The sequence below is a fragment of the Pholcus phalangioides genome, unplaced genomic scaffold, assembly GCF_987345545.1.
Source record: "Pholcus phalangioides strain wild (caught in Gottingen) unplaced genomic scaffold, Ppha-v1.0 ptg000011l_1, whole genome shotgun sequence".
In the NCBI taxonomy this organism is placed as follows: domain Eukaryota; kingdom Metazoa; phylum Arthropoda; class Arachnida; order Araneae; family Pholcidae; genus Pholcus; species Pholcus phalangioides.
This window is the reverse complement of record NW_028301604.1, coordinates 54417513-54430994: the sequence shown is the minus strand read 5'-3', so window position 1 is coordinate 54430994 and position 13482 is coordinate 54417513. Positions and strand designations below refer to the sequence as shown.

Here is a 13482-nt window from a genome sequence, read left to right as displayed (position 1 = left end):
TAAAATGAAGGCAAAACACAATGTAAATATTCATATTAAAAAAAATATAAACATCAATTGAAGACAAAAAAAAAATCTGTTGATGAAAATTGTTTTTTCGGGTTCGAAGACCGTCGTCCGTTTGAGTTAGTTCTCAACGTTTCCCCAACACTAGTGGTTGGCATCATCAGGAGAATAGATAAACTGGATCAAAGTGAAGTTTTCCGGAGTCTCAGGTTGTATTTACGTACATAAGTGGCTTGACCCACACTATTGTTTTGCGATTGGTCAGTTGATTCTATGGCTGGCAGCATATTGAAAACAGTTGTTATGCTGCCAGCCATAGAATCTATGATGGCCCGAAAACCTTATCAACTATAATAATCTGTCCTCAAACATTAAAAAAACAATGTTAATGGTATGCAAATTGGATGCTAGTGACATTGATTCCCCATGATGACCTCATCAATACATCGTTATCACGAGCTGCCATATATAAAGGAAGATCTTCCTCTGCACACACACTTCAGTTCAATACCATTGCGCTGTGTGCTCGTGAAGAAATATCTTAACTTTTAACTGTTTTTAATGTTCCACATCATGTTATACTTCTTTAGAATAAATTAATATTATTAACTATCGCTAGCAGAGTCGTCTTAAGAGCATTATGGGTCCCCAGGCCAAGTGATTTTTCTGAGGCCCTACCTGGCAAACTCTCGAAAATTTAAACCGGTTCTCATTTTTGCTAGGCCTCTCATTCCCTAGGCCCACGGGTGGGCCCATGCGTTAAGACAGCACTGTTCAGAAGTGGTTGTTACCCGAATTGGAATTGACTCTTCAAACGGTTGTGTCTAGGGCCTTGACCAATGAATCAGCCTCATCGTAAGCTCAACAGATGCATTCCCAAATGGGTGCTCATGGTTGGAATACGGGTTTTGTGGATAAGGTGGAAATGCAGGAAAAAAGGGGGAAAATTTCAAAATTCAGAAAAGGCTTGTTTTGGTAGTGGTGAAATGCATGATCGTCATTTGCCATTTCAAAAACCTAATTTGTAGATCACACAGGGTCAAAGGTCACATTGAAAAGTTATATCGTAAAAAATAGAGTTCTCGTAAGTTTAAAAAAAATAAATGATGTTGATATAGTTCCTCTGAATAATAATGATGATTATTCCTTAAATACCGTAATTCAAATTAACTCGCTCAAACAAAATATTTGTGAAACATTAGATGGAAAAGAATTATTGATGGATTCAGGATCATACTATTGCATTATTTCATTCGATACTTTTCGGGAGTTCCTTGTTTGGCTCTAATAGACACAAAATATTTCATACTTCTGTGAAATTATGAGATTTTCAAAAGAATTAAATAAAACTTGTCGGAAAATGTGAGGTGCAAATTCAGTTCAAAAACGATGATTAAAAATTGGAACTTTTGATTGCCAATGCCCGCTGTTTCAATATATTGGGTTGTTCGTGGTTCCCTCCTCTTGGTATTGGTTTCAGCAGCATAAATTATGTTTCCGATCCTGTACAGGGCGTTGTTGTCGAGTTTTCAGACGTTTATGAAAAGGACTTGAAAACTTACACAGGGCCTACAGTTAGTCTAGCTATTGGTTCTAATTTTCCTCCCGTACACTGTAAGGCTAGAAACGTTCTGTCAGACCTCCAGGCGAAAAGCTTCCAGGCAAATGCCAGATGGAAAGGAGGTTCCTGTTGCTTTTTCTTCACGAACTTTAAGTTCTATGGAACGTAATTATGCACAGATTGATGAGGAGGCCCTGTCGATCATATAAGGTGTCTCTCAAAAAATTTCAATACTACCTATATGGCCATAGGTTCACGATCATTACTGACCACCAGCCATTGTTAGGACTGTTTAGGACAAAACCTACCCCTGATATAATATCTCCACAATGTTGCGATGGTCGTTGATGCTAAATGCGTAAGATTTTGATCTCCTACATTGTTCAGGAAAAAAGCTAGGTCATGCAGATGCCTTGAGTAGGCTACCACAGCCTAGTCTCGAGTTTAGGGTTCCACCACCCACAGAGTTTCTTTTTATAAAAGACCTGGCTTGTCCTCCGGGCAGTGCAAGAGACATAGCAAAAATTACCTTACGTGATCTTATTCATTCAAGGATCTTCAATTTTGTTCTAAAAGGATGGCCAGACACTAGATTAAGTTCGGAATTCAGAGCATTTTCCTCAAAGTGAAATGAGTGGTCAGTTTATAAGAACTGAATGAATGGCAGAACTTTGCCACTGGACTTATCCCATTGGCGAGATCTCTTCCAGCAAAGCTTCGTGGCAGAGTCTGGAACACTTTATTTTGTGTCAAAAAAAAAACATACAAAATTTTTACAACATATTTTTCCCGGACAATTGGATACTGTCACAATTAACAAATTTTGTGATGATTTCACACAAGATGGGAGTTGGAGAAAAGTTTCTAGGTTTCGTTAAGACGGGTGAATGTACACATATTAGGATGGAGGTATATTTTAAAAGCAATTGCCCCCCCCCCATGCCATCTCACATCTGTTATCTTATACTTGTCATATTATATACATAGGATACAAAAAAAAAATGAAATGAGAAGTTCATAAGAACTGTCCACTGTGGGGAAATCGAGTGGATGGTGCCCAGGGCTGTCTTCAGAGCACCATGGGCCCCAGGCCAAGTGGTTTTTCTCAGGCCCTACGTGAAAAATTCTCAAAAATTTCAACCAGTTCTCACTTTTGTGAGGCCCTCTTCTCATGAGGTCCTGGGCCGTGCTCGGGTGAGCCCATGTGTTAAGATGGTACTGGTGGTGCCTGCACAGGGATATTCAATGATTTTACGTCAGCTTCATCTCGCTTATCCAGGAGTGGAACATATGAAAAGCTTGGCACGCTGCTACGTATGGTGGCTGCAAATAGACTTTGATGCCCAAAATCACGTTGCTGGTTGTTCACCTTGTCAAGAGACGAAACATGCTCCTCCACATTCTCCTGTGCACCCTTAGGTGGTGACTAGGGTCCCCTGGTCAAGGATCCACATATTGACTTTGCTGGACCTTTTCAGCGATGCAAGATCCTGATTCTCAGCGATTCTTACTCGTACTGCTGTAGCTGGAGGAGAGGGGTGTTACGATCTGGTATGCAAAGATGCTAGTGACATTGATTCCCCATGATGACCTTATCAATACATCGTTATCACGAGCTGCCATATATAAAGGAAGATCTACCTCTGCACACACACTTCAGTTCTGCCTTCAGCTCAATACTACGGCGCTGTGCGCTCGTGAAGAAATGTCTTAATTTTTAAGTTTTTAATGTTCCACATCATGTTATTTCTTTGAATAAAAACTGCTATACTTCTATACATGTTATACTTCTTTAACGAATACAATTTTGAATTAAACTGATGGGACTCAATGTATCTTACTATCCATTAACAGACACTCTTTGTTAGTAGACAAAGTCTTCTGTCCATGGGTGCTTGTTATCAAGATATGAAAAAAAAAAAAATTAAAGTGTGTGAAAAAGGTGCATATGTTGTTCCAAAGATTCATAAACCGTTAAAAAGTGCATTTCAGAAAGTGCATATTTCCTTTTTGAAAATATGCTCCTCAATTGGAAATATGTTTTTATAACCAATGGCTCACGAGTTATTCAAGATGAAACAGACTTAAGTTTACCCGTATATGTATATATCATATAAATCAGTACCTGATCCTGAATTTAAAAAAAAAAAAAGCTTAAATTACTAATCTAATTCGATAAATTATCTATTTATTTTTCTTTACCTTCCTTAACAGCATCTTCAATGAGAGAATGAAGTGAGTTTTTTTCACTGAAATACAATCTGAACTGATGAGCTGTCACAATGGTTTCTGGACTAAAAGATTTTCTACCTAAGATTTGGCAAAGAATACGTGCAGCCACTAAAAATTAAAAAAAAACATTCTTGAATCATATACATAAATTTTTTTAACATGAATGAATGAATGCATGCCAGGACTTCGCCACTGGACTTATCTCGTTGCCGAGATCTCTTCCAGTCCAGCTTCGTCTCAGTTTTTAACATAACAAAGCAAATGATTAGTTTGCTAGAACAGTGTTTATCCTCAAACAAAAAAAGATATTGTTAAATATGAGAATTAGTTTTGCATAAGTAAAATATTATTTAGCATATTTTTTCTGTATATAATCTCAGCTAATATACATGAATAAAACAAATTTTTTGGATGGATTATAAACTACTGCATCTTATCTACAACTGTTTTCAAACAGGTTGGAATAGTAATAAATAATTTCGAAATTAATTTGTACAAAATATATTTTTGATGATCTTATAGATGACATTTGGGTGAGAGTATAAAAATGGACATTTAGTCTACAAAAATGAGAGAAACCACTCCTTTCATTCTTTGAGATTTCATTATTGATGAATGAAATTTCCATATGTGGATTATACGAAACTACAGACACTACAATATTGTTTCTCAAAGTAGTCAAATTTGCATCATATGTTACAGCTAATTATATGCAAGTTATTACATTGTATTATATTGCAAAACATTGAAATACTGTCGAAGTTGTTTTGGATAACTTGAATTTTATGAATTTCCCTTGATTTTCCTATTTAATTTACTGTTGAAACTACTTGTTTAATTGGATGTTTTTTTCCTTGAAATGACTGGATAATTAAGGGAAAAAAATCAGCAGTTTGAGTACAAGATAACATGGGAAGTTCGGAAAAATGCAGTAGCTCTTTGTTATAATGTACATTTGGATATTTTGTGCCAATCATTAGAGTTGCTGTTAAAATTTCAACAAATATTTGAACATGGATTATAATCAGTTCTAGCAAGCTTTTCTTTGTTTTGCAACATGAAATATATTGTAACATGACAAATGGACCCCTAAGGGGAAGCGAGCCTGTTGAGTTCTTATTTCTATTTATATATTTCTGAGATATATAGTAGACTCTTGCTAATCCGGCACATATCGGACTAACGTGAGCCGGATTACTGGAAGTTAGTTGAAAAAGTCTATTTAAATTTAAATAACAAACTTCTGCGCACTGAAATACAGTGGCATATTTTCGTTTTCTATATTTGAAGAACACCTGCCTAAAAATGCTGGATTATCAAGAGTCTACTGTATATACAATGGAGCTCAAGTCTTATAGCCAATGTGATAGTGCTGATATATAGCACCACTTATTTACATATACTACTGTAACATCAACATATTTGAAGCAGGAGGAGGGATTCATCAACACTTGTAGCTGAAATTTGTTTGGAATTATTAAATTTTTATTGTCTACCAGCTGTTACTCTCAGCTTCGCTTGCCTGGATTTGGTAAACTGAAAATTACTCAGTGATGAATTGCCCATACAGCATTTGAACCTATCATGATCCCTCTTAGGGGGTTGAATTTTCAGAAATCCTATTTTAGTGGGTGTTTACATTATAAAATTAATACTGACCAAATTTCATATTTGAAGCTTCAGCAGTTTCGGCTCGCGTGATTTCTCTACAGAACCTTTGGACCCCCTTTGGGTTCAAATTTCAAAAAATCCCTTCTTACTTAGTACTTACATCATTAAATAAAATCACTCACCAAATTTCATAATTATAGCTTCAACGGTTTCGGCTCGGCATCCCTTATGACCTGTTTAGGAGGCCAAATTTCAAAAAACCCTCTTCTTAGTGAGTCTTTATGTCATGAAATAAAACTACTGACCAAATTCGATAAATATAGCTTCAGTGATTTTGGCTTGGTGATGATGAATCAGTGATTTCAATCAACTTCATTCATTTATTAACCGTTCCACTTACAAGCGAGAAGAAATGTGAATGATCTGTTTGACGAATCAGCGATAAATATGATAACTTAGTTCTAACGTAATGGCATGTTAGAGAAAGGAAGGAAAAAAAGTAGAAAAGTAAAAAAACCAATAAAAGGGAAACAGGATATTACTGTACTTACAGATAAGAGAGTAGGTATGAAGTATATTTCTCTTTTCAACCACGAAAAAATGCCATTGAGGATATTGACTGATTATTGTCATACAGAGAAGCAACATTATCATCATGTGTCATCAAATTTCTGCTTTTATTTGCACCTTTTCTAAATTAGTGTAATTGGTACCACCAAAAAATGCACTTTTAAGTACTGTATTTAGGGGAAAGTAGCCTAATTCGGACAACCTCTTGTTCTCAAAAATACAAATTGATTAATACATTTACTTGATACCAGAGGGCAGGGCTACTGAAAAAGTGTGCTAGGGTGGGTCAAAAAAATAAAATTTACATTTTTTAAGGGGCACAGCGATAAAAAAGTGCTAAATGGTCTCAAAATAACACGTTTTTTTTTACATTCTGATTAGCGTAACTGCCTTCGGATTGATATCGATTTTTTGATTTCTTCGATATTTTTTTTTCAAGGTAGGTTTCAGTTAGGGTTTTGACCAATTACGTTACTTTCGACAAACATAGACAATTTAGTCAAACATAGACACGTTATAGGTGTGGATGGGTGGGTAGAGTGGAGGAGAGTCTAGGAAGACACTACGCGTGAGCAAGCGACACCCATGTTTCCCAGTATAACTGAAATAAAACAAGTTTGTTTCGTGCTCGTTTTTGCCATTTTCATCATGGATCATACTTGTTCAAAGTGGAAATGTCCGTTATTTCGCGATTCGAGTAACATTAAATACAATGTGTTACCAACCTACGAAGATGTTATGAAGTTCTATGAGTGGAACCGTCATAAGATAAAACATGATAATGAAACTAATAAAGAGTCCACATGTCAAGAACTAGAGGACATTGATTATGTTATGTTATGTATGTCGTGGCAAAAAGTAATACGGTCAAGAGTTCCCATTCCGTCTGTCCAACATAAACGAGTGAAAGTGATGTTAAAGGCGTATCATGTATGAAATACAAAAATCTTTTAAAATCACACCCTAAAATACCGAAGCAATTAGAAGAGTTTCGCCATAAATTATTGTTCGAAATTTATTTCATCTTGCAAGTGTAAGAACATCGAAGAGTGCATTTGCCCCAAATACAAAAAAAAAAAAACCTGTCAGAGAGAAAAACTTCCTAATCGATCAACGAGCAACCAAAGTCCTACAAATAGCTGCTTTATACTTCAACGGACACACGGAAGGATAAAACTTTAAATATATCAGAAAAATGTATAGACAGAACATTCTTGAAGAGCATATTCCATTGATAATGGAACCAGTGTTGAAGCACCAGCTTCTGGCACATCTGAATGCATAGAACAAGCAATGCTCGATTTCTTCTTGGAATCAAGAAATATCTATGGAGTCTTTAGTGGCAGTTGGGTGTGACGTGGAACTAATGTGAACGTTGGTAAATATGGAGGTGTCATACGTCTGCTTGAAAAAAGGTCAGATAAGCCATTGCGGTGGATTATCTGTTTACTGCATATGAATGATTTACCATTCCAACAATTGTTTCTACATATTGATGGCAGCACATCGGGACCCAAAACATTTTCAGGGAGAATCTGCAAAAATGTAGAAATTTGTGAAAAAAAAAACATTAGTGTTTCATTTCAAGTTAAACAGAGTTACCCAAGTTTTCTATTCAAAGTGTTAGCACAGACCAGGCCCGTCATTTTGGGGGGATCGGGGCCATTGTCCCCCTGGCTTTTGAAAATACACTAAAAATGGTATATATATGCATACAACTATATATATAAAATTATAAATACATTAAGTTCATGTTCTTTGTCCCCCTGGAAAAACTTGAAATGACAGCCCTGGCACAGACCAAACATATTTGTACAGAATAGTCTCAGCAGTTTCAAAAGGCCTAAGGATTTAGCAAACAAATCGCCAGGCAAAATGTCTCGGGCCTGATGGCTAACTCATGCTAATCGAATTCTACGTTTGTACGTTTCAATGGAATGTCCTTCTGAAAATTTAATAATTCTAGCAATGTATGTCGTCAAGTTTTATGCTTCAACTGGTCTGCTATCAGAACTCACCCTTCTTATAAAGATGGAACACAGCACCAGTTCAAGCTCATCGCTGTAACTAGGTATTTACACGCAGAAATGAAAGGCAAAATATATCTTTTAGTTCTTTCTCTCTCAAAGAAACACTTTACACACCCTGAAAATTCATTGATCTCAATGCTGACTGACTCTGAACCGCACATCCGTGAACTAGCAGCTCAGAAAAATAGACTCCGACTGTTTCAACTTCCTATTGTAGATCCTGATGTAGATCATATTACATTGATCTCATTGACTGGCAGAAGTAGAATATATCTGATCTACCAATATTGAAATCCATACTGATGAAGACATCCAACTGTTTGTCGTCCAAAAATCAGGAGAACTGCCTTCACTACGCCTGCCCTGTCAAACACAAACTGCTGAAAACGTGGTCAAGACTGTTACAGAAACTTCAGCCACATTGTGAAAAAAATCTGAGAGAGAAAGCTTCATAAAAAATCAAACAGTCTCGAAACGCTGTGCCGAAATAGAATAGTAAGAAGGATTTCCACGCTATTTGAAATATGATGATAATTATATGAATGCAGTTTTTAAGAACTTTTTCTTCTAAAAAATTAAAAATACTCATGCAATTTGTATTTGTTTTATAGACACAAATTAAAATATTTTTTTTAAACCTTACTGTGACAACGCATCACAAAAGTTATTTTTTTTCAAAATATGTATTCTTTAAAGTCAATCCGGAGGCAGAAGATGATAACCCATTCTTAAAAAAACTTATATGTGAGCTAAAGGCTTCATTTGGCACCCTTTTCATGCTGTGCCAGATAGAAATTTGAAATTTTTTTTTACATAGAACGGTGACCCACCCAGTGTGCATAGCACATTTTTGATATTTCCAGTTGTATTTTGTCTTCGTATGATTACACACTGACTTTATTACAGCTATTTGTTACTATATTTCCTCACCTTTTCTTAAGGCTTAAAAAACTTAATTCAGAGGAAAGTGCTGTTTGTTATTTACTGTATATTTCCTAGCCCTTTGATAGTTTTTTTAATAATAAGCAATTAAAACATATCTTTATGGTCATTTGTAATGAGCTGCCATTTACAAAATGGCAATGTTTTCTTAATTGGACCAGTTAATGTTGCCTTATTTAGACTGGTCCAATTTAGGGATCTAAACAAAGCGGTGTCATCTGATTTTATTACACACTATTATAATTATGTTTTAATGTGAATGAGAGAGTTCAATGATGAAAGGGTGGCACAATTCTTTGACCTTTTAGAAAAATTAGTGAACAAACACATGCTAAATGGTTCACAAGTATTTAACGGTGATGAGAGTGGCTACACTGCAGTCCAAAAAGAAAGATAGGGATCCAGGGGTGCTGTAGTCGTATTGCCCCATCTGTTTACTCTCTTCAATGGGGAAAGTCCTAGAAAAATTGGTGGTGCAACGAATCACCTACTATCTAGAGAAGGCAGACTGGCTTAGCCCAAGACAGTTCGGATTTCGTACAGGTGGCTCGGCAGAAAAAACAGTAGAATCACTGATGGAAGAGATCACGACTGGACATCAACGAGGTCAAGTAACGGCCATAGTTTCCATAGACATTTGTGGTGCTTTTGATTCGGTCCGCCACGAGATAATAAATTTAATTTAATTTAAACAACTTTTTTCCTCTATAAGGTTTACATTTTCTTTTCTATTCATAATCTGCATTTTTTGTGTGCATTTTAGTGCAAATTTCATTTGAATATATTGAAAATCTGCAAAGTTATGATATATTTTCATAAATAATATTGCTTGAATGGTTAGCCTTAGAGACGCCATTCATGAAGTAAGAAAACATTTTTTTTTTCTCAAAAAGTTTTTGAGATATGTACATGAAATTTTGCATGGTCAACAAGGATGGTAGAAGTAATAAAAAAATAATAATAATTGGAATCTGGGATGATGGGTTGCATTTCAGTATCTAGTTGAATGATTTGAAATCGGAGCGATCAAGTCTTATAGTGATGAATTTTGCGTTGCGAGCCAGAATAAATATATTAACAGTCAAAAAACCGGAAGCGGGGTGTGTCTGGTCTTCAAAGTTCAAAAAGAAATCCCAGCAGATAATGGGTACAAATGGGAAGCAACGGATTGGCTCGGCCACCAGTGGAGCATGGGATGTGAATACCACAATTGCATAACAGCAAAAGCCCAGGAAACTTGTGGAATTGCTTCAAACTGTTTTACTGCTACCTCAGGCTCCTTTACGAAGCCACAAAAAAGCAACAAGATGCTATGTGGCTAACAAGCACTCAATACAAAAAACAGCTGCAGCAAAACAAATGCAAAAAAGTAAATGTGTAAGAAGCTGATTTTTAAAAACAACAGGAACATAAACGTAAGGAAAAATGAAAAGGCAATGATTGATCATGATCATTCTTTTAGTTCAGAAGTGTTTAAAGCTAATGGTTCATCATCAGGAGATCATCGGAAGACTTGATAAGAGCAAATTAAAAGTAAATGACTATATCCTAGTTGGCTTGAAAGATGGAAAAAGAAAAAATATTTTATATGTTGGACAAGTTATCAAAGATAAGAGTTTGGGAGGCAATATAGAATTGTCCTACACGAGAAAATTGAATGCGATGAACTCATTCATTTTCCCTGCTGTGTCTGACATTTTGGCAGTAGATGATGACATAAAGATGAAATTGACTAACTACCAAAAGCATGGGCAGAAAAAGTGACTAAAATCTTATGCGCTTTTTGGAATTGATTTTAAGTTCATCGAAATAATCAAACTAGAAATTTTTATCTCTCGAAATTCTTATTTTGAAATTCTTGTTTTTTAATGTTTCTTTTCCTTTTTTTAATATTTCTCGTGTTTAATTTCCCAATGTTTCTCTTCTTTAATATTTTTTATCTTAATGTTTCATAATTTTAGTTGTATTTTTGTGATAATAGAACTTTTAGAAAAATCTATCGGTTTCATAATTTTTTCAAAATATTTTTTTTTACTTAACTATTTTTTTCCTTTAAATATTTTTCATTATTCATGAACTTTGTGAAAATAATGTATTTTTGTCAAAGCAAAGTTTAAAGATATTGATTTGGAACTTTTTCAATGACTAGTCCAACTTTAGAAACTAGGAGTCGAAACTAGTATCCTATGTTGGACCAATTTCACTCTTTTTCTGGTTTCATGTCATTTAGTCATTCAAATATGAAATGAGATATGAAGTTTTAATAACCATATTTTTAAACATAAATATAACCTAACATCCTACTCAGTTTGGTGATTTTTTGATGAATAGTATGACAATAATTTAGCAAAATGAACAAAGTGGTCTAATTTAGGCTACTTTCCCCTATTTGCTGAAAAATTTTCAATAAACAAAATTTGGTTAGGGTGTGTGTGTATATGTTTTGCCCTGTAAATATGTTCACTGCAATAAACTTTTGTGTATCATATATCAAGTTATAACAAAAAGAAGCAATACCAAAAACTTAACACTTTTGGTGATCAGGTGGTGCCAAATACTAATATTAGAGATGTCCTCAGAATAACTATAATATGTCACAAGTTTAAAAATATATCGAATGAAATATTTAAAAAAAACGTTGTGGTTTAAAATCTCCTATAAAAATTATTGTTATAGAGTGGTTTAGAGTGATTAAAGATATCGTTGCATCGTGGGGAGTGTAAAATTAGGCTATAGGCGATTCCAAACAAGACTTGAAAAAAAATAATTGTAGAGGGGGTTTATCATTATATATTGAGCATCTTTGTAACAAGATTTCAATTTATTTTGTTTATTTTAAAATTGTGTATGTATTCATACTGTACAGTGTACATGATTTTATGTTTCCTGCAATTAAGTTAGACAATATAAAAATGTATATTGAACTGTGCACAATATTTTTATACATTCTTTTCCTAAATTAAATTTTTAAAACGTTTATAACAAACATTAATAAAATATTGGCCTGTACTTAGAAGTCAGAACATATGAATAAAAGTAGGTTTTGAAATAGAAGAAGTGTATTTTATTGGTGTGAGAAGTGAGCATCTGTATAACTTCGACCTATCTGGCCTGCCCATCTGCCACATTAGGCCGGATAGTCCAGAGACTACTATATACGGATATCTGTCTCATATATATAGATATGATTAATAGCAAACATTAAGCTGTTCTATGAAATCAGTTTGATTCAAAAAGATATGAGAGTGCAGTCCGAATTATCAAGTATAAATACAAAAAGTACAAAGTCAGAAACCACCACAGGCAAATTGCTCAACAAGATGACTGGAAAAAAGTAAAAGGAGAAATAAAAACAAATTGTATTAGAAAAAAAAGCCCAAAAAATTATGGTTGTTGTAATCTAAATACAGCTACCCAAAAATAATAAGCCAGAAAAGTAACTAAACAACTAAAATATCTGCCCATAGAAATATGGTTGTCCTTAAGTTTATGGTTATCAAAGTAGCAATATTGAGAAAATTCTGAAAATAATACAGTATAAAACAAAGTCATATCTAAATAACAGTATGCCGCCAAGCATAGTTGGTAAAACATATGATTTGCAACTGTGAGGAGTGAATTTTTTTCTCAAATGACTCAGATGTGTAAATACTCTGACTTCTGAAAGATAGATTGTGCCTGGAAATACAAATTTACTTTTTGAGTAAGGGAGAATATGATTTTACAATGAATATGAATTTTCAAAAACTTGGCCTAGATGGTGTCTTCAGAATGAGCAGAATGACCATTTTCTCATAGTATGAATTTTGAAATGTATAAAGACAAATTAAAAAAATTACAAAAAATGTAATTCTTGATACTACTACTTGGGAATTCTATTAAAATACATCAATTTCATATTCCAGTTCCATATTATGTAATATTGATGTATTTACCATGACACTTTTCAGTAAAATTTAAAATAGTATTCTGTCAGACAATTACAATTTGATTTTGATAGAATATATATAGTCAGAATATTCATTATTTAAATTACTATTTACTGAGGAATTATATGCCATTCTTGCTGATAGTAAAAATTTAAGTAAAAAAAACTGATTACATTTATTATTTTTTGGTTAAGTCGAATAATCACAGCATATCTTAAAATAAAATTCACGTTTCACTAACTGGCATTACCCTCTAATACATCACTATCATCAAGTTCATTTGCTATTGACTGAATCAATTTTTCAAAACTTGGCAAAATTTGATCCATTGTTAAACAGATGGAATCAACCTGAGCCAGCCTAAGCCACAAAAGCTTCAATTCAGACTCATTTTCCAAGAATATTTCTCCTGAAATAAAAGTACAGTATTCAATTAATAAAAGCTTGGATACACATAAGAAAATATGTAAATAAAAAAATAGGCATTAATAAACAATAACAAAACTTTTGACTCTAAAAATCATCTGAATAAATATAAAATACACAATTTCTCCTATTCACTCTTGAACCAAACATATCTTGATGCAAGAAAGAATGGTCA

General features: G+C 34.1%; 1 protein-coding gene across 5 annotated transcripts in view; it reads right to left on the bottom strand.

The window, feature by feature from the left end:
* Nucleotides 1–13482, bottom strand: part of LOC149080571 (rho family-interacting cell polarization regulator 2-like) — a 185943-nt gene that overhangs the window by 44016 nt on the left and 128445 nt on the right. For 3 of the 5 annotated variants that reach the window (XM_089239709.1, XM_089239707.1, XM_089239710.1), the window contains 2 exons: nt 13132–13290; nt 3770–3907 (listed from right to left, as the gene is read on the bottom strand). In XM_089239709.1, coding sequence (XP_089095835.1) covers nt 3770–3907; nt 13132–13290 — 297 coding nt within the window. Of the gene's footprint in view, nt 1–3769; nt 3908–13122; nt 13291–13482 lie in introns of all 5 variants that reach the window. The other 2 variants (XM_089239708.1, XM_089239706.1) reach the window with 1 other exon arrangement.